We start from the raw sequence: 21,368 nt of genomic DNA, 5'->3' as shown, positions 1-21,368 counted from the left end.
CTGAATTATGTTTGAACACAAAGGAGTCTACGGTTAATGCCCAGAGAAGCCAGCAGTGTTGTTTGCCTCTTCAACCCACAATGATCACTTTTGTTACTTTTCAGTTTTAAATGCAAACCTGATTTTGCTCAATTTCGTTTTAACTTCCAAAGAAATTGGAATGTATTAGCAGGGAAGAGCCATGCTAAGGCGACATGGTTATGTCTGTACAAGACACTTTATTTTCTTACGAATGTTGATTTATTTATATAACGAATGTTGTTTGGCCTTTACAGATGTGCCCCCAGTCATTTTGACTAAGGAGGGGGAGGATTACTCTGCCGTGGAGGGGAAGAGAGTGATGATGCACTGCAAGGTCTTCAGCTCTCCTCCCTCTTCTATCACTTGGTAAGGGTGCAGTTTGTGTTAGTCTGTCAGACACCAGCAGAGAGCAGTAGACTTCAACTGGTCCAAGCATAAAGTACAGCTGTATCAAAAGTATTTCTTTATTGATGGGCTGTAGTGGTTTTATTACACAATCAAAGTAACCCAAGCTAAAAAACGTTTTACCACTGTCATTATAAACGGCTTTATTTTAATTGGCCAAAGAGAACTACATGGGTGTTTTTAATGTTTTGCAGGAGCAAAGATGACTCCTCTGAGTCATTGGAGGGACTAAGGTTTACTGTTCATGACAATGGAACTCTGGAGATCCTCAGTGTAGAGAAAGAAGACAATGGGCAATACACATGTGTAGCCAAAAACACAGAAGGATTATCCGCCATTGAAGCCATGCTTTTTGTGAAAGGTAAACAGTTGGCTGTGAAAGTTTTTTCAATGTTTTCCAGTCCTTGGAATGTAGCTAATATGTTTGTGCCTTTGAAAGATCCCACAAGAATAGTCGTGCCCCCAGTGGACCTGCAGATCTTAATAGGAACCACGGCCCAGCTCTCATGCCTGGCAGAGTACGACAAGTCCTTCAGCAACGACTTTGAGCTCCTGTGGGAAAAAGATGATATGGAGATAGCCCTCAACTACACTGAGGGCTCAAGGTAGGATACTGAATTTAAAAAAAAGGATTTCAGAATAAATCCCAGCAGGAAAGTCGTTTTACTTTTCAATTTTATCAATCAATAATGTGTCTCCTTCTTTCTGTTAACAGATACTTTGTGGAGGATGGTATTCTCCAGATTATCAATGTAAGCCACATGGACAAGGGTGTGTACACATGTGTGGCAAGAACTCCTGTGGACCGACAGACAGCCTCAGCACTCCTCACTGTGTTAGGTGGGTTAATATATGAACAATAACGATATGCCAGACAGCAGAAGAGAAACGTGGGCATGCAGAAGAGTTCTGTAACTGACAATAGTCGCAGCTTGTTCCACATCCTTTGGCATTGGTGATTTGATTCTACATTTGTTCTCTTGACCCTTTCTCCCATGCACTGACTTTATGTGTCAATGAGTTTGCACAGCAATGTTGTTCTGATGGTTTTCAGATGTCCCAGATGCACCCGAGTACTTGGTACTATCTGAACACAAGAACAAAAGTGTGAAACTGAAATGGATCCCTGGAGACGATCACAACAGCTCAACAACAGGTAAGTGGAGCATCTGTGTGAGCAGCTGTCAGCACGTAGAAAATACAAAAAGTGTGTAATGAATCAGGGCTGCTGGCAGTGAAAATTATTTGTATGACATACATATTCTTTGGCATGTAGAAAGATCTACTTGATACCACCTTGTACAATCTAAATCTATTATTGATTCTTCCAAGCATGAATTATGATTAGTCTCCCTCTCGGTTAACAAGCCAAGAGCAGGGCTTAAGGAGTTTTCTGCACAGCTGGTGGTTAGATAAGCAATCCTTTAGCTAGAGCAATAACAGTGTGGGACCACTCTGATTGTCTTTCTGCCTGTCAACAGAATTTATTATCGAGTACGAAGAAAGCCAGTGGGAGCCAGGTATCTGGAAGGAGCTTCTTCGAGTACCTGGGAACCACAACATGGCCGTCCTCAAACTTCATGGCCATGTTGACTATCGCTTTCGTGTGTATGGCGTTAACGCTGTAGGGAGGGGTCTTCCAAGCAAGTTCACAGAGAGATACAAAACTCAACCAGCAGGTCCGAAGATCTTCTTCTGTCATTGTTTGTTACAGTTTTTTTTTTTTTTTTTATACGGTCCTCCAGGCCACTTGAGCTTCTAACAATGCTACAAAGCACCTGCGCAAAAATCTGCTCTTGTATGCCGGCTTCTCTTGAGATTTCCACCTCTTAACAACACCGACAAAATCCATACTCTTTCTTTTCTGCAGCTCCTGACAAAAACCCTGAAAATATCAAAATCGAAGGTCATTTACCACATGAAATGGATATCAACTGGGAGGTAAGAAATTGAATTTGGACCTTTATTATCCCCTCAAAGCAATCCTGCAATGTCGGCTACCTTTGCCTTTTGTGAAATATTGCAATAGACAGACTCTCAAATACTCCTCCAGTCCGTCTTTCATAGGCAATTACAATTTGGAATTAAAGAAAAAGGCCATTCATATCATACAGTGGCACAGATGTTAAGATTTCATTTTCTGGACTCACTGTGAGTCCCATTGAACTGCGCTTTTCCTTTGATTAGAAAGAGAAAGGAAAGCCAAAGAATGACATTTTTCTTTCAACACATACAGTAATACTTTCTGCTTTATTGTAGAAAGATAAATCTCTCCTTCACTTATTAACTGGTTGCCCTGTCATGGCAGCATAGGTCCTTGAATGCTGGATTCATGAGCTCTCCAACTGCTAATGATTAGCCTTTGTGAAGAATGGTGTCTTATTCGACTTTCCATTGTCTCACTTCTTTGAGATGATGCATCTTTTCATCTATGATGTCTTAGCAAGCTCTATGTGAAAGAAAAGCCACGCTGCTTGACCAGGTCAATTGTTCCATTGTTTTGTTCAACAACCACACTTCACTGGGTTTGCTTTTCATTTTTACCCCGCTGAGTCAGTGACAAGTGTCTTATGTAACTTTGAATGTCTCTGTGAAACTTTTCAAACCATTGTGATTTTCTTTCCATTATTCAGCCCTTGGTACCCATTGAGCACAACGGTCCTGGTCTGGAGTATAAAGTAAGTTACAGGAGACAGGATGTGGAGGAGGATTGGAAGGAACACATGGTGAAGAGACACTCTTTTGTGGTGAAGAACACTCCAACCTTTGTGCCCTATGAGATCAAGATCCAAGCAAGGAACCATCAGGGCTGGGGCCCTGACCCCAAGATAGTGACTGGCTACTCAGGAGAGGACTGTGAGTAGTGATCTTTTTTTACCTCATGTTGTTATATGTAAAATGTACTTGTTCATCATTGTTTATTTATTAGCAAAAGGCCGAAGAAACTAAATAAAGAATCCTGCCGAGAATTATCCAGCCAACTCAACTGCAGATTTTCCTAGCTGACACGTTGTATCGAGTTTTGTAGATATCAAAACCTCAACTCAGCCCACTCTGCCAATTGGATCCGACTGAGTGAAAAGCTGCCTGTGTAGCTTTAGGATGTGTATGTTGCTTTTTTTTTTTTTTTTTTTTTTACAACAATATGATATACTTGAAATTACTTTAACTTTGACTTTGACTTTTTAATTTTTAGTTTTATCGATTTGTACTTAAGGACAGGGTGAGTAATTTTCTCAGTTAGACTTTTTAGGATTTTGGATGAAATTGTCTTTCGGGCCTGACATTAATTAATAATTCATGTGCTCTGAAAAAGAGATGAAAAAAATCTGTGACCTGTTGCAGTTGTAAACACATAAACTTCAACAAATGTCTGCACTCAACCACATTTTATAAACCAATCAAGCCTCTCTACCCCATGCATGTATGAGCCCACACTCAAATCATGAGCTGAAATCCGCTTCTGGACCAATGACGCTAATGCATGTAAGAGAGAGAGGCGTGGCTTTTAAGGGAGCAGAAAGGGGAGGGGGTGTGAGAATACGGAGAACGAAGAGCGTATGCTTCTTTCAAAATCATGCCAGTTTTTGAAAATTACCTACCCTGCCTTTAAGCATTAAAAGAGCAGCAAAGCTTGTTTTAGGAAAAAGAAGTCAGTAAACAGGTTGATTGTATGTCCTGTGTTTAGCTTTCTTCTGGACTTGCCCCCAGGAAATCACCTCAGGTCATGACTCTTCCCTTAATTGTGTCCTCACCCAAATGTGGTGTCATCAAAGACAATATTTCCCCTTAGCTCAATTATGTAGTGTCCATTAATTTAAAACCCTAGTAGGTGTTCCTGTGAAGAGGTGTTCAATAAATGTTGGTAGTTATATAGCATATTTAGCACATCCTGTCTCTTGTTAATTTCTCTTCACGTGTATCTTTAATATCCAATAGCTGGAGGTGTATTCATAATATCCTAAACTGAGTTCTGCTCACTCTCATGTTTGTTTGCATTTGCAGTTCCATCTGCAGCACCTGAAGATGTAGCTGTGGAGGTGATGAACGGCTCTGTGGTCAAGGTTAGCTGGACGCGTGTACACAAGGACAAGTTGCATGGACATCTGGGAGGCTACAGGGTAATACTTCAAAAAACACCATTGTTTTTAGACACAGCTTTAAAGGATTGACCCTGACCTTGCTCTTAAACATTTGCCCCTTAACTCCACCATGTGTCCTTTATTTGGTCAGCTCAATGTTTCCCTGCACAGATTTGCAAAGACAATTGCTTATCCATTGTTGTCTGACACATGTGAATAAGTGTGATGTGCAATTTAAGGTGTCTTGTTACAGCTGCTCATGATGTCTCTTGTGTAGATAAACTGGTGGCGTTTGCGCAGTCTGGTGGAGTCAAAGAAAAGCCATGGAGAAAAACAAACACTGACAGTCCCTGGGGACCGGAACCATGCTGCGGTACCAGGACTGATGCCCTTCTCCGAGTACAGCCTCATCGTCATGACCTTCAATGGGCGGGGCAACGGCCCGGGCAGCCATCCCGTCAACTTCAAAACCCCAGAGGGAGGTGAGATTGTGGAAAACAGCATGGAGTGTATTGATTCACAACAACTGAAAGGAAAATCTAATAATAGCCGAGGAAACAGGTTTGAAGAAGTGAACAACTTACTGTGGATTACCTTCTTGTCTCCTACAGTCCCTGAGAAAAATCCTGTTTTCAGGGTCATGGATGTACAAAAGCACACTGTCTCTCTGGGCTGGTCTCCGCCATTGGAGCCTAATGGAATTCTCACCGGGTACCTCCTTGAGTATCAGCTGAGTATGTATCCCTCATAATTCATGTAACAAAATGTTTTTTTCCCCATTTCCTTTAAATTTCTTCTTTAATAAGGCGTTCCTTTCAACAGTTCCTGTTTTGATCCTCTCTACAATAATTGGGATGTAAAAACCTCGGAGTAACAGTAAACTCAGAGGTCATACTCCTATTATGTTACCCTTAAGTTTGTATTGAGATGGTTCACCCTCTCCTTGGATAAGGCTCCGAGGGCCTGATTTAATAAGATACCAATTAAAGAGTACTAAATTTTGTGTTCAACCCAAAAGATGGCATGTTTGGTTTGTGGGCTTTTTGCGGGTGAACTACTAAGAATACTTGTGGTAATGATAACAGGTGCAAACCTTGTGGAGTCGGTAGCATTTGAGTCAGGCTTTTGCATCTTCTTCTGATTTACATCACAGAGAGTTTGGAAGGAAATCAGGATGACAGTAAGTGCAAAATAGTCAGTGGGAGGCTCAAATGAACAAACAGTATTTTCGAGCTGTTGCAGATGAATCTGAATATAATAATACAAAAAAAACAACATTTGGTTTATAAAAAACCTCAGCATTAAACATGGCCTCTCTTTTCTTCCCTTCATCTTTTGAATGAATTTTCATACGTTGCGCTGGAGGTGCAAGCTGTGTCCTCTGTGGCACCGGCACACGGACCATTGTTGCGCAGCAGACAGCTGTCCAGTGCTGTGTTTGATCGGACTTAAATGCTCTGGTAAAGAGATATTGAGGAAGGGGGTACAAGCATCCTACAGCGTAGCTGCAGGCGGCTTTAAGGAAAGGAGACAACCTGAGAAAAAGGAAATGCCCAGTTTAAAATGTAATGTTGCCGTAAAGACCGAAATATCAAGGCATAAATGTCAATGTGTGCAGAGGCTGTGAATGTTTAGTTATATTAGTTTAATCATGGTGTTTCTCTTGAACTATTATTGAAGAGCAATCAAAAATGAATGCATACCACTTATTTTTCTGTCATTCAAAACATGTTAACCTAAATTTTTTTTACCCTTCTTTCATTGAGCCTACGTCTCCTCCTAACTGCAATAACAGCAGCCTGTTGTGCGTAACACTGGGCTCCTAGATTGGCCCGTTCCTTTTGTTGGTGTTAGTGTCAGGTGTTAAACTCAGACACCGTCACAATCTCTGCAGTTTTTGCCAGGCTCGGTAAATCACAATGCGTGTACTAACTTAACTTCTTTGCATTTTCTCCTTCCAGTATTTCGTACGCAAGGGCAGAAACGACCCATATTGCATGCTTAATGGATAGTACGTGTTGTTTTGCTCATATGAAAGAAGCAATCCTCACTGCACACTGTTAGTAGCTCAGATAGCACATTTTTTGCGGGTGGTATCAAGTTTGCACACGTTCTAAGACATGCAACCTTTAGTAAATCAGGCCCTTAGTGTATTTGTCTTCACCAGCTGGTTTCACTGGAGCCATCTGACATATGTATTTTTTTGTTTGTTGATTGTCTGTTGTCATATGTTTATGTTGTCTTTTAAATATGAAACGCAGAAAATGCAGAAAATTCTACATTTGTAAATTTCCATGAGACTCTATACTCAGTATAAGTTACAAATGCAGAACTATATGTATTTGCATTGTTTTGTATTGATAAAAAAGACTAGGATGTACAGCAAAGGAGGTTATTGGTAAAAGAACAGAGGAGGATCTTTGGCCTGCTTGTGTTTGTCTGACCCATGATCCTCAGTTAGGATAAGAAAATTATCCTGCAGCACTAATAGGGTCGAGGTCAGAATGAGGTCAGAGTGTGTGTATAGGAAACATGTCAGGGTTATGTCTTGCCTATGTGTCACGATCATGGTTTGGCCAGTGCTGACCAAGGCCAATGTGTCACCATCTGTTAAGGCTCAGTTTTACTGACCCCATCCTGTCTCCAGGTTACATCTCCAACATAGCTCACAGTGCCATTACTGAACACATCGTACGTATGCAACCACCTCCCTGTCCTTAAACAGAAGTCACAACAACGTTCATGACTAACTTCTAACAACATCTTTGTGTTGCATTTCCTAGTGAATTGCTTTTGATTTGGCAGCTGCACAAGAAAGCCAAGTGTTACAAAGTATTTCAAGATAGGACATTTTCATTGTGCCAAAGTCATAAAGCTGATGGACTCTTAAAGTGTCTTTTTTTTAAAAGTCTTTAAGAAGGAAGTCATGTGTGAAATGTGGTGCATAATGTAGCCAGCTGTCAGTGTATCATCAATGACACGAGTGAAATCTGAAGCTGCACGCCACAGCAGCTGTTGAAGGTCTACGCTGATATTCAAAGTAGCCTTTAATAGCGCCACACCTCACAGGTTTTACAGGAAGGCCTATTGTTACATTGTTTTGCACACTGAGCATTAAGGAATACCAGGATGTTTACTGAGCTGCATTAATGTTTTTCACATTTTCTATGTGCAACATGAATTATATTGTATGAAGTTGTCACCAAACATATCTGTGGGTGAATCACTATTCTGGATTGTTTATAGATATGGACCAATACCTATGATGGATTTGGATATGTTAAATGTTTTTTTTCCCTGTAGTGATAATAAAAGCTGTATGCTCAACATAATCTTTTGTTTGTTAAGGAAATTAGTCTAACCACTTGACAAAGTTTCACAAAAGTGAATACTCACATTCACTCTCAATCTACACTCAACAAAAATATAAACGCAACACTTTTGTTTTTGCTCCCATTTGTCATGAGATGGACTCAAAGATCTAAAATTCATTCCAGATACACAATATTACCATTTCTCTCAAACATTGTTCATAAATCTGTCTAAATGTGTGATAGTGAGCACTTTTGCTTTGCTGAGACAATCCATCCCACCTCACAGGTGTGCCACATCAAGATGCTCATCAGACACCATGATTAGTGCACAGGTGTACCTTATACTGCCCACAATAAAAGGCCACTCTGAAATGTGCAGTTTTGTCTCACAGCAAAATGCCACAGATGGCGCAAGCATTGAGGGAGCGTGCAATTGGCATGCTGACAGCAGGAATGTCAACCAGATCTGTTGCTCGGGCATTGAATGTTCATTTCTCCACCATAAGCCGTCTCCAAAGGCGTTTCAGAGAATATGGCAGTACATCCAACCGGCCTCACAACCGCAGACCACGTGTAACCACACCAGCCCAGGACCTCCACATCCAGCAGGTTCACCTCCAAGATCGTCTGAGACCAGCTACTCAGACAGCTGCTGAAACAATTGGTTTGCATAACCAAAGAATTTCTGCACAAACTGTCAGAAACCGTCTCAGGGAAGCTCAACTGCATGCTCGTCGTCCTCATCGGGGTCTTAACCTGACTCCAGATCGTCGCCGTAACAGACTTGAGTGGGCAAATGCTCACATTCGATGGCGTCTGGCACGTTGGAGAGGTGTTCTCTTCACGGATGAATCTCGGTTTACATTGTTCAGGGCAGATGGCAGACAGCGTGTGTGGCGTCGTGTGGGTGAGCGCTTTGCTGATGTCAATGTTGTGGATCGAGTGGCCCATGGTGGTGGTGGGGTTATGGTATGGGCAGGCATCTGTTATGGACGAAGAACACAGGTGCATTTTATTGATGGCATTTTGAATGCACAGAGATACCGTGATGAGATCCTGAGGCCCATTGTTGTGCCATACATCCATGAACATCACCTCATGTTTCAGCAAGATAATGCACGGCCCCATGTTGCAAGGATCTGTACACAATTCTTGGAAGCTGAAAATGTCCCAGTTCTTGCATGGCCAGCATACTCACCGGACATGTCACCCATTGAGCATGTTTGGGATGTGCTTGACCGGCGTATACGACAGCGCGTACCAGTTCCCACTAATATCCAGCAACTTCGCACAGCCATTGAAGAGGAGTGGACCAACATTCCACAGGCCACAATTGACAATCTGATAAACTCTATGCGAAGAAGATGTGTTGCACTGCATGAGGCAAATGGTGGTCACACCAGATACTGACTGGTTCTGAGTCCCCAGACCCTCAATAAAGCAAAAACTGCACATTTCAGGGTGGCCTTTTATTGTGGACAGTCTAAGGTACACCTATGCACTAATCATGGTGTCTGATGAGCATCTTGATGTGGCACACCTGTGAGGTGGGATGGATTGTCTCAGCAAAGCAAAAGTGCTCACTATCACACATTTAGACAGATTTATGAACAATGTTTGAGAGAAATGGTAATATTGTGTATCTGGAATGAATTTTAGATCTTTGAGTCCATCTCATGACAAATGGGAGCAAAAACAAAAGTGTTGCTATATTGTTATATTTTTGTTGAGTGTAAATACTTTCCCTTGTTTGTTCAGGGAAGTGTTTTCTTAAACATGTTACACATACGTAGTTTATGTGGTTGCATAGCTGTTTGTATAATGTATACACTCTGAATGCTTTCAAATATCTATATATATATATATATATATATATATATATATATATATATACATTTAGAGTAGACTAACTTATCAAAAGCAGCTGTATGAAGTCTGCTCTTATCTGAAATATCTACACAAGTGACAGTTTGAAGACCTTTTGCTTTTATCATTCTGGTTTTCTTCTCATTAGAGACAGAAACACACGTCAGGTTAGTCTGGGGTTCAAGTGTTGGCAGGCTTCAACCTCTTTCACAAGACATATTGCCAACTATATTTCGCTCACCAAGGCTGTAGAAGATTTGGAAATATTGGTGTCTGAAATAAGTAGAACAGCCAACGTCTACAGGCTTCAGCCAGTTTTCCAGTTTAAAGCTTCTGAATGAGTGTGAAAGTATCCTTCCAAAGGTTAGAAACATGACGCTTGTGGTCTTTTGTATTTTGCAGCCTTGACACCCTTGCATCATTTTTTTCCAAAATGTAAGCTTTTTTGTTCCAAGAGACAAAAGAAAACTAAACAAAATGAAAATTGCAGTGGTTGATAAGCATCCAATGTGTCTTGGAAAAAAGAAACAAACAGAGAAATACATTATTGTCTTTGTTTATGTTGTCTCCTGACAGAGTTAGTATCACCTTTTTCACAGCAAAGGTCACCTGAGTGCCTGCTGTGGTGTTCTTTTGTGAGAATAAACATAAATGCCACCTTCCTACCAACTGTGCTGCTTTATGTGATGAAAAATAAGTTCACCATGTAGACTGGTACAACTGAGAAAATTCTAATTTTGAATGTCATGGACACAATCTGTTGTCTGTTAATGCAAATAGCACTGCAAATAACAGGTTGTTTTCATAAGTCCAGGGAATCAAATGCAAGGTTAATATTGAAAAATGATGAAAAGTGGCATTTGACATTATCTGTGTCTCTTCATTCTCAGTAGAGATTTCTGTTAAAGTATGTGTTCTATTTGAACAGCAGCCGCATCGATACATCAATGGTGTTTACATTTGTCTGTCTAGGATTCTTTTATAATGATGGGCACTTGACAGCCTCTGCCATCTGTGTGTGAATGAGTAGGAGTGACCTACAGTGTAAAAGTGCTTTAATTGTCAGAAGACAAAAGATAAGATAAAGATAAAAATAAGTTAAATTTGTGTTTTTGGTAAGGCCCAAGCACCACTTAATCACGGGTCAATGAGCAATCTTTCTGCATGAATTTTTTAAACATAGCTTATACATATACACATATCATACCAGTAAAATAAATAGTTGTTGACTGCAATATTTTTAACCTTTGATCTTTTTGATTTTTCAAATCTAGTCAATGACACAGAGGAAGTAGGGCCACTGCAGACAGTAGACATCACCAAACCTGACACCACCAAGTGGATTCTGCGCGACCTGGAGTCTGTGAGCAAGTACAAGTTTTACCTTCGCTCATGCACCACAGTGGGCTGTGGGCCTGTCGTCAGCGAGGAGTGCACTACTACACTAGAGACAAGTAAGTAGAGAAACTGGATGTACTGTATATGAGCTCTGTAAGAACACAAACAAGCAATGAGGTGCAGAATTGGCAGGTAAAATTCAGGCTTGGTAAAACCGTTGACAGAGCCATTTTAATGTAACAAAATGGATTTGAACTTGTGGACTAAGATAAACGCCTGGGCAACCAAGCTTTTCATATCTCCATGTAAGTAATTTTTGTGGATAAAAGATTTCATATGGACATAGTAGAGGTTTTCATTTGTCATTGTCATGAGAGAGCAAGTGCTTATTGATTGGACAGAGAGCTTGAGCCATGAAACAACTACCTCAGAAAGAAAATTGCTTTGAGCAGAAGGAAAACTAAAGCTTTGGCTGAATGGTGTAATCATGACAGAGTTGATGGGTAAGTAATCATAATGAGCTTGCCTATAGTATGTTATCTTTTCTTTCAATTACATATTAGTTGTTGAAGACTCCGTGTCATATTTCAGCCGGCTCACACTCAAGGCTTCAGTCTTCAGGCAATGGTAGCATTGATTAGAGGGAAATGAAACAGGAAACCATCCTTGGAACAGCTGAGTGTCAGTAAAATAGACAGCATCAACGGATACTATCAGCACAAATCAATTAATGTTGCTTTTTAATACAAATGCATCTCACATCTATAAAGTAAGTCATTCAAGTTCCATCATAAAAAACCCAACACAACAGCAGGTGTTGAAATGCAAGCGATTACTTTTTGTTTATTGGAAGAATTCTAACAATCACAGCAACTTAATTATCACTTAAAGATTGTTTATATGTTTGTTGAGCCATCAAGGCCATCCAGGAATCTGTGTGTGTCTGTCTGATGGACGTCACACTTGGCTGGTGTGTTGCTGAGGACCCAAGAAAGTGCATCCTCATGATTGTGAGGGTGAGCTCAGATCTGTGGCTAAAATATTTGTTATAGTTTCGCTATGGTGATATCCTACTCAGGCGTACTCTTCCTGATACAACACGCACAGCGCATGCACAGAGAGTAGGGGCAAAGCAGTTCTTTTTAATGTACTGAGTCATTTACAGCCCGTTTAGTAAAAGATTCTAACAAAAAATGTGTTCACCCAGACTTTGCCACGGCCAGTGTTCTTTGCGTCATGACATTGTACTAGGTCCGTGTGGCATTTTGTGTGATTCCACTTTGCTTAGCTGAGATTTAACATTAACAACATAATGTTAACATTTTCCTCACAGCTCTGCTGTCCTACACAGAATTGTGTAACTTACATGTATGTGCATAATGACGTTAAATGTTTGCCTATGTGTGTAAGATAACTGGAATGCAGTTCAAGACTAATGTTGCTAAATCACTGCTCCGAAATGTTCACGACCCCAATCATCTGTGCTGTCATAATACATAGCCTCGACTGCTGCAAGAACAGACAACCATGTCATGACAGGTGACTTAACGCCTAAAGATGTGCTGTATTGCATGTGAAGTTGTTTCGCTGAGCATAACACTACACGTAGGCCTTCCTGAGCAGCCACGCTCTGACCAAACATTACTAACAAGCACATTCTGAACAGGCACTGCACTAGTCCTATTGATTACAGGCAGAAGGATTCTACAGGATTTCTCTCATCAAATAATTATTCTGTGGAGAAATTACACGTGTGTTGGAGTGAGACTGTAAACACGTGAACATGAAGGTTATTTATTTTCAACTCTGCCACATGTGTGCATGGGTTAGTATTTATGTTAAGAGTCCTTTGCTGGCTGCTGCTTTCTGTTAAGACCCCACTTAAATGCACTGCTTTGAGGCTTACCTTGGATACTGTGTGGAATGTCAATGTATGTACACGTCTGCTTAGCAATGCTTTGCTTTTTTCTTTCTTTCTGTCTTTCTTTCTTTTTCCCCCAGCGTCCACTTTGGCTTCCACTGTTGGCCTCAGTATGTAGATCTGTGTGGATGCACACTGTGAAACATCATACCGACACACGTGTTCTCAAATTGCGCTGAAAACAGTTGATTCATTTTGTAAAAATGAACTGTATGTTGGTATGACTTGTTTTACAGTGATGTTTATTTGTTTAGGTAGTGGTTGAATGCATGCTTTAGATTTAGAAATGTGGACAGATGTGGATGTTAGAGTTCTGAATAAATCATCAGGTTTTGAGACTGAAAGAGTTGGAAAAATGTTATTTTGCCAGCGCAGAATTGAGCAGCTCCAAACACTCAGCTCCTCTGTAGGTAATTGACCTTGTCGGCTGTTTGCCCTTGTCATCAGTAGAGAGCACTCTGATGTCTCCTTTTATTAGAAAAAATGTCAACTTCTTCTTGAATAAAGTTTGATGCTTCCTGTAGATAATGATTAATGTAATTATAAATTCCCATTAATCTCGCCTCATTAGTGACTTTTAGCCAAGCTCCACTTGTATCTTAGCACCTTTAGCTTGTGAGCAAATTGACTAGCTCAAGCAGAGGAAATAAATCATGTTCAAGAGCCAAACACAGAAAGAATGTCATGCCACACATTAGTTCTTCTTCATTTAATGTGAATAAAAGAAACAAAAACTTTTGAAAGAGAAGATCAAGATAAATAAAACCTCATTATATCTCACCTTGTGTATAAACCTAAGTATGTTTTTTTGCTAATTTAACATGATGTTTCATAGTAGACATGTAGTCATCTAATTAGTTACTAACTTTAGAGTTACGCTTGAAATAGTGTGCTAACATTAGATTGCAGCACCCTAAAGCACTGTCCCAGAAGATAATCAAAAGATCTGTCTTTCTTTTCAGGCAAGTCAGCTTCCCCCTCACCTCCAAGCACTCCAAAGTCCCCAGTGACCAAATCCACTCGTTCCACCATAGGTAGAGCGGCAGCACATTCTGACACAACCTGCATCACACCACAGAGACAACGAAACACTCAAGTTAATCTGGAATTTATGAACCTGAATAAGTGTGTCTGTTTGGCCATGGAGGTGATGTTATGGTCTCTGTAGGTGTATTTTTTTTTTTTTTTTTTTTCTGTGGGCTGCAATTCATTGATAACAAAAAATACACAAAATACCCCCAGTAAAAAGGCTTCAGATTTTCTATGTTTTGTTTATGGGGAAACAAGGTCTAGGAAAGCAAACTAAAAGCTCTTATTGTCTGTTATGAGTCAGGTGTATACTGATTAAACTGCTGGTTTTAATTTCTCTGCTTCACCACAGGGGAATCTTGGTTACTAGATCTATATTCGGAGCTGTGTCGCTGTAGAGTGGAGTCACTTGAAGGGGACAAATATGTCTAATTGTCAATGATTGATTTGTTGGGCCCCAGTCTTCCTTGTACACGCCTGTGTATTGACCCGACAGTCACCTGACATTTCCATGTAATCTTCAGCTGGGTAAACAGCAACATTGTTCTGGGACAAGTGGGCAGAGTCTGAGCTGTGAGAAAACAGTGTGCAGGAACATCCTCCTGGGCAATGCCTGCTAGGTGTGAGCTCACACTGGGAGGGTGATATTTACCGGACACTGAGATAAGTGGATAAGTGAAAGCTGTTGAAAGCTCCTATATCAGAATATTTTCTGGCCTCTACTTATAAAGAAGCCTCCTGACTTTGAAGGGGCGTATACCAGGGCATCAGCTCCCTGCTGGGTGAGCAGCTGCTTTCTGCAGCATTTAATAGCAAGTTGAGAAGCACTGTGACAAACACAGCAGCCAGCCCTGGGATATTTTTAGTTTAAGGGGCCTATGTCAGTCAAAGTCATTGTGCAGTTCCAATGACTGGAATTACCATAGTTGCCGACTAATCCATCAACATTAGTCAGAGAGTGTCATTTGCAATGGTTGGGATGGGCAGAACAGACGCAGGTGTCCTTGTATGCTGAATTATCACCTGGGTAAATAATGCTTCTGAGCTGAAGACACTGCAGAAGATTTGCATGTTTGCCATGAGGAAATGAAGTAAATCTGGCTTTGTTGACTAGCTCAGACAGCTGCTATCAAAGCATTCTTTTCCTATACTAATAATGCACATCATTTACGACATTTTACATTATTTTCCATCTCAGTTGCGAATGTTATATTGTCCTCTTAGATGAATCAGAATATTTTATCCTGTTTCCAAAGATAATGACAATGCTGGAAAAACAATTGTATCAAATTGTTAATAATTGATCACATCAACCCCACCAGTGTTTTCATCGCTTCATTATTATTATTTTTTTATTGGATTTAAATATAACTTGTTGAACTGAAAATATTAATGCCTTTTTCGTCTTGTTTGGGTAAAACCTATTTATTCAATTTTAATTGAACATCATATTTTATTTCTTAATATTGGCTAAGGGTTTGAGTAAACAGACCATTTCTGCACAATTGTTGACCAGTTTTAAATATACATTTATGTTTTAGTATGGAGAAAATGTTAAAGATGTAATCATGTGGGCGGCTGTTGCTCAGTTGGTGGAGTCATCATCTCTCAACCGGCAGGTCAAGAGGTTGACCTCCAACTCCTGAAACAAGATGTCCTATGTGTCCTTGGGCAAGACAATTCTAATCGAATTGCTCCCACTTCTTTTGCGGCGTATGAATGTTTATTAATGGTATCAGTGTATGGATGTGTAGGGCGTGAATGTTTAGGTGTGTAGAATAGTCAGAACACGAGAAAAGCGTTTTACAAGCTTAAGTCCATTTACCATAAAATGTTCAATTTCAATCACATCATTTGAAAATATTCTTCGTTCATCTGTAGATATCTTAGCATTGCAGGCTCCAATCATGACTTAATTTTCATATTCACATAAAATTTTCGAGCCAGAGAACAAGCTACCATCACAGAGAACAACAGGTATGAGGCTGGTCTTTGAGTGTGTTAGCAACACAGTACGAAGTACATATAGCCTACGCTGCTGTCGTGACATGACGATCACTTTCTGTTGTTGTATTGTATGTTTATGTCATTTTACAGGAATACCAGGCATACAGGCATATGCTGAATGTTTGTCATTTTACAGGCATCTACAGGCATTAATAAACCAGGCTTTTTTTTTTTTTTAGTAAATTGCCATCCCTATGATGAAATTAGATAATTTATTTTTTATGTCCTCACGATTCAGTAGTTGTTTATTGTCATGATCTAACCTTCCTAACCATCCTAATCGTACAGCCCTGCATAGGGGAGGATGTCTGGAAAATATCACCTCGAAGACTTTCCATGTCATTGAGGGCTTGAACCTGGCACTGTGTCCTGAGTACATTGTGTGACTAATTCCCAACAGCTGTGTTGATAATTCTAGTATATTTCATGTTTGAAGATGTTATCACAACTGGGTCTACATGTTAGGGGGGTAACCAAAAAGGAAAAAAAAGGCAAATCTATTTGGCCTCTCTTTGAACAGAAGGCAGGTGCCTCCTGCATGTCCTTGAGCAGTGACTCATGTACCAGCGTGTGGTCTTTCGCCACGTCATTGTTTAAGCCACACAGACTCGCTGAGAGGAATTACATTTGTACAGCGTTCCTTACTTGATTAATTAGACAAGCAGGATTAGCTGTTTAATATTAATTTTGGACCGTATCCATCAACAGCGTCCCTTGGCACCTTGTGACTTTGCATCAGATAGGCTCTGTCGATGTAAACACTCAGTCTAGTGTCCTGATTGAAATGCCAAGGCATGTCAAAGTCACCTGGTTTTGTTCTTTTCAGGTCTGGCCAGCATACATGGAGGAATAGCCACCCAGGGCTGGTTTATTGGCCTGATGTGTGCCATTGCTTTCCTCACACTCATTGTTTTGATTGCCTGCTTTGTCAACAGAAATAAAGGAGGAAAATACTCTGGTAGGTGCCTACTTACAAATACTAATAGCTCTCTTGAATAATATTTAAAAATCTGAGAATCATGTTTTTACATTGGCTTGTTTGTTGCTCTAAAATAACAGAAAAGAGAGAAATATATACACTTTCTATGACCTAAAATCATTTAGTTCTATTCTACTGGTTGTCCAACATTTACATTTTAAAGTATTTAGACATCCTGCTTTTTCCAGCAGCAATCGAAATGAAGTGCAAACCATAGTGAGACAAAATGCAAATGCTGCACATGGGGTGGCTGAGTGAATATGATGACATAAGCTCAGCGGTATTTCAATGTTATTTCTCTTGTTAGAGGCTTGAAACTTCTCATCTTTATTACTCAGAGTTAATGGATATCAGGTTGTCGTCGCGGTTATCAGTTCACTTGTCAGCAGAAAAAACCCCCAGCAAACTGCCGATTGGTCTCTTGGTTACTCATTAAATTCCAATTACAACATGTCACTCAAATATTTGCTGGCGCAATATAGAACTAAACATTGATTTTGGCATACTGTTGTGTATTAAACAAACGTGATTAGTAAATTTGACAGTTAACATAAATATACATGTAAAACATTTATAAAAATGCTTTTGAACTTGCTTGAATGCATTTATTTTACATTCCAATAATTCTATAGCTTTTGAGTCTCAGCCCTGAACTTGTTAAAACAACATAACAGTCATTAACCAAAGTGAACTTCATTGGCAGCCGTCAGTTGTGGAAATAATCACTGATATCTAATTTTTATTCTGTGAGCAGTAAAAGAAAAAGAAGACCTTCACCCAGATGTGGAGTCCCAGGGCATGAATGATGACACATTTTGTGAATACAGGTAAGTATAATACTAGGAACACTATTTCACCACATCACTGAAGCTGACTTACAACAGTGATGACTTTCTCTTCTGCTGGCAGTAAATTCCATCCTCTTCTCTCAGTAATTCTTTCTGCATTTCTCCTCTCACTGAAAAGACAACCCAGCTCGCATGAGGTTCACGTGGAGCCTTACAATCCTTCTATTCAAGACATTTGATGGACTGAGTAACTGAAAAGTATGTGGTAAACAACATTGGCTGTTTACACATCAGTGTTGTTGGAGTGGTAGCATCACATTATAGAGATAACTGTCATTGAAGCAGTTTCTTGTTGGCGGTCAACATTACATCATAAAGGGAGCTGCAGCACAGTTCAGTTCAGATATTGTTTTTGTGTTGGATAAAGCTCAACACAGACGACCCAGGACACAGCAGGAGGCTAAAACCAGTCTGTGCTAATAAACAGGGCAATCAAATCTGGACATGTTTTATGAATCCTTTATTTGCTGCCCATTTAATAACTGTCAAGTGCAATATTTCCTCAGTGTGGTTATGCATCAGAATAATTGAAACAGTAGCCTACAAGAAATGCTTATGCTTACTATACTGCTAGCTACTTTCAAATGATGACGAATTAGTCATGTTGTTCGGTTGTAACAGTACATCTCAAGCAAAAAGTAAAGCTAGGTCACCTGAATGAAAGGGAAAAACAAATTCTTATGTTATCATGATAAATATAAAACAACCTCTAGCAGCCTGTTAGCTTAGCTCAACAGATAACACTGAAAACAGGAGGAAACTCCTTCATATATGGAGTCATTTTCCAATGACCTACTAAACTTCCATAAGTTAGAATGTGATGACCCCCCCCACCACACTCCCACCACCACCACCAGTGTTTAGTTGTGTGCCACTTGCTTGTTAAGAAAAAATGCTTTAGGTGGTTGATTGACTATAACCGCACAATGCAAGTGCAGTCTATTTACCATTTGGTCAGCCATTGGTAAATGCTGTTCACATACACTCATTGTAGAGGTAGTGATAGCTTGAGCCCGCAACCCCCTCCTCTCCAAACAAGCCATAGAGTGAAGCCATGGATGAAATTAGGTGATTTTAAATCCACTGTGGCTCTCTTGCAGTGACAACGACGAGAAGCCACTGAAGGGCAGCCAACACTCGCTAAGCAGAGAGATCAAAGCTGGGGACAGCGGGGACAGTCTCGTGGACTACGGCGACGAGGATGTTCAGTTCAACGAGGACGGCTCCTTTATCGGCGAGTATGCAGGGCGAAAGGAGAAGAGAGCTTCCACTGAGATCAAAGCCACCGTTCAGACCCCAGCATGAGGAGTGGAACAACCATCCATCGTTCCCCCCCGACACAGTTTTTCATTAAACCTGCTGGGAGGAACAAATAAAAAAGGAAAATGACAATATCCATACCAAGCACAGGGTTTTGAGTCAAATGTAATGTGTCATTGTCAACTGCGTACTGCCCCCATATTTTATATAGCTCTGTGTTGTCAAGTTGCAACAGAATGACCATTACTAAATACTGTGTATATATAGTGTATATTGTATGTCAAGGTGTCTTTTTTTAATAATTATTATTACAAGTTTGGAGGGCTTGGATTTCCTTTTTTATGTCCATGACTTCAGCTGCAGTACACTTTCTACAAATGTCAATGCACATCATTATATGCAGCTTTCCCTCTGATGTTATCTTGTAGCAGACCACCAGTGTTGGGCGAGTTACTCAGGAAGGTGTAATAGGTTACTTTTTACTTATTCCTCTAACAAAAGGTAAACAATCACCTATTCATCCCCGATTATTTCATATTACTTTATCGCTGTTGCACCCCAACTCTACCATTTTCTCGGCATCTTTACCTTAGTTAAACAAAAAAGGACAATACTACCAGTTTTTGAATGTTACATTCTGGCTACTTCCCTCTTCCCCATCCTTTATCCTTGGTTAAGCTTATCAGCCATATGCCTTCCATTACCTGCTGTGTATACAGGATAGCACAAGATGGCCCTCCTAGTTAAAAAATTAATCCAATTTGGCAAAGCAGCAACAGTGGATTAAACATTAATATTATTACATTTAAAAAAAGTTAATCACACACTACTCCTTACTAAAGAAATTAATAATATTACACTCAGTAATGTGTTACTGCCCAACACTTGGAAGCACAGATAAGGTGGAATACCAAGTTGATATTTTTCATTTAAAGGATATATTACTGACCTTTTATATTTGAAATAAATGTGTTAAAGATTATGTCAGATGTGTAAAAGTTGCTTATTAACTTATTTTCCTGGTTGTTTTGTACCTGACTCAATAACAAGGATATTGACATATCATTGCATATCATAAATAGTGATTTTTGAGTCATGAAGTGATGTAATGTAAAAAGAAAAATATAATTTTATTATTTTGTCTTGTTTAGCAAATAGAACTACTAGGAAGGATAAAAAAAACAAAAACAATTTCATGCTTTTCATGGCCCACCACACATCACTGCTAAACCCAACCTGGGAAGGGTTTAAACATCGTTTTAATCCATCATCCTTATTTAATTAGACATTTTGAAAAAGATTTATTTATAACTCTTTTTAAGAATTTGTATCAAAACCACATGTGCTTTAAAAGTTGGGTCCAGTTCAAAGAAATCTATAACTGTTGCCAACAGCTGGTATTCAAATGAAATTCTCTGATAACAAACACAACAGAATAGTTTGACATGTTGGTAAACAGGTAATACATCTTTTTCAAAGAGTAAAATGGGAAGATTGATATCACTGTCATGCAAATGTGTTTTTTATAAAAGCACAACAAGCAGTTGAAGTATAATGGAACAAAACGTAGATATAACCAAACACTAAAGTGGGATGTTCAAATGTAGCAGTGTTCTTGCCACACAGCATCTCCAAAAGAAACATGCATCAGATCAGAGCAGTAAATCTTTATTTGATCAGTACAAAATACAATTCATGGCCAAGAAAATGCAAGTTCGAAAGTCGGGAACTGCATTAAAAAAAGAAAAGAAAAAGAAGGACAGAAACAAACAAGGTATACTTTGTTAATATATGGGCCAGAGATCTTTTCAGTGACAGATTAAGACTAGCTGTCTCCCCTACTGTCTGCTACTATCTTGGGGCAACAACATGAGAGTGGTATTGACCTTGAAAACATGGACACATTTCCCCTCACACCAAACTATTCCCAATAAATCATCGTCATTGTTTCATAAAATGGCCTTGTTAGACCCTGAAATGTAGCAACAACCCAAAATGTGATGAAAAAATTTTTTTTAACAAAACGCAAACTGTTTGATAATGTAACAAAATGCTGAGCCCAGAACCTTATAACTTTTTGACCAAAATGTAACAAGTTGTTACATTATTAAAAGAAAAATATTTTTGACCCAAAATGTTACATTTTAGGCAACAAGTTATTGCATATAGGGCTCAGCATATTGTTACATTATCGAACAGTTATTACATTTTAGGTTTTGTTGCATTTTTCTTCATCACATTTCAGGTCATTGGTCATTTCAGGTCTGTATGGTAAGTGCCAAAGTCTACTAAAAGTTC

The 21,368-nt window shown here is 39.6% G+C and overlaps 1 protein-coding gene across 8 annotated transcripts in view; it reads left to right on the top strand.

Moving 5' to 3' along the window:
* The window catches only part of chl1b (cell adhesion molecule L1-like b), a 63,951-nt gene extending 42,867 nt beyond the window's left edge, over window positions 1-21,084 (top strand). For 4 of the 8 annotated variants that reach the window (XM_079342337.1, XM_079342338.1, XM_079342335.1 and 1 more), the window contains 17 exons: window positions 276-387; window positions 621-787; window positions 866-1,031; window positions 1,142-1,266; window positions 1,481-1,582; window positions 1,908-2,105; window positions 2,297-2,367; window positions 3,060-3,282; window positions 4,432-4,547; window positions 4,786-4,990; window positions 5,120-5,242; window positions 10,963-11,142; window positions 13,028-13,057; window positions 13,910-13,981; window positions 16,810-16,941; window positions 17,717-17,789; window positions 18,911-21,084. In XM_079342337.1, coding sequence (XP_079198463.1) covers window positions 276-387; window positions 621-787; window positions 866-1,031; window positions 1,142-1,266; window positions 1,481-1,582; window positions 1,908-2,105; window positions 2,297-2,367; window positions 3,060-3,282; window positions 4,432-4,547; window positions 4,786-4,990; window positions 5,120-5,242; window positions 10,963-11,142; window positions 13,028-13,057; window positions 13,910-13,981; window positions 16,810-16,941; window positions 17,717-17,789; window positions 18,911-19,115 — 2,300 coding nt within the window. In that variant the 3' untranslated portion in view covers window positions 19,116-21,084. Of the gene's footprint in view, window positions 1-275; window positions 388-620; window positions 788-865; window positions 1,032-1,141; window positions 1,267-1,480; window positions 1,583-1,907; window positions 2,106-2,296; window positions 2,368-3,059; window positions 3,283-4,431; window positions 4,548-4,785; window positions 4,991-5,119; window positions 5,243-10,962; window positions 11,143-13,027; window positions 13,058-13,909; window positions 13,982-16,809; window positions 16,942-17,716; window positions 17,790-17,928; window positions 18,884-18,910 lie in introns of those variants that run through there. The other 4 variants (XM_079342342.1, XM_079342340.1, XM_079342341.1 and 1 more) reach the window with 3 other exon arrangements.
* Window positions 21,085-21,368: the final 284 nt, after the last annotated feature.

Source organism: Symphodus melops (assembly GCF_947650265.1).
Source record: "Symphodus melops genome assembly, chromosome: 4".
Taxonomy (NCBI): Eukaryota; Metazoa; Chordata; class Actinopteri; order Labriformes; family Labridae; genus Symphodus; species Symphodus melops.
The sequence above is the reverse complement of the archived record's forward strand: the minus strand, read 5'-3'. Positions and strand labels throughout refer to the sequence as shown.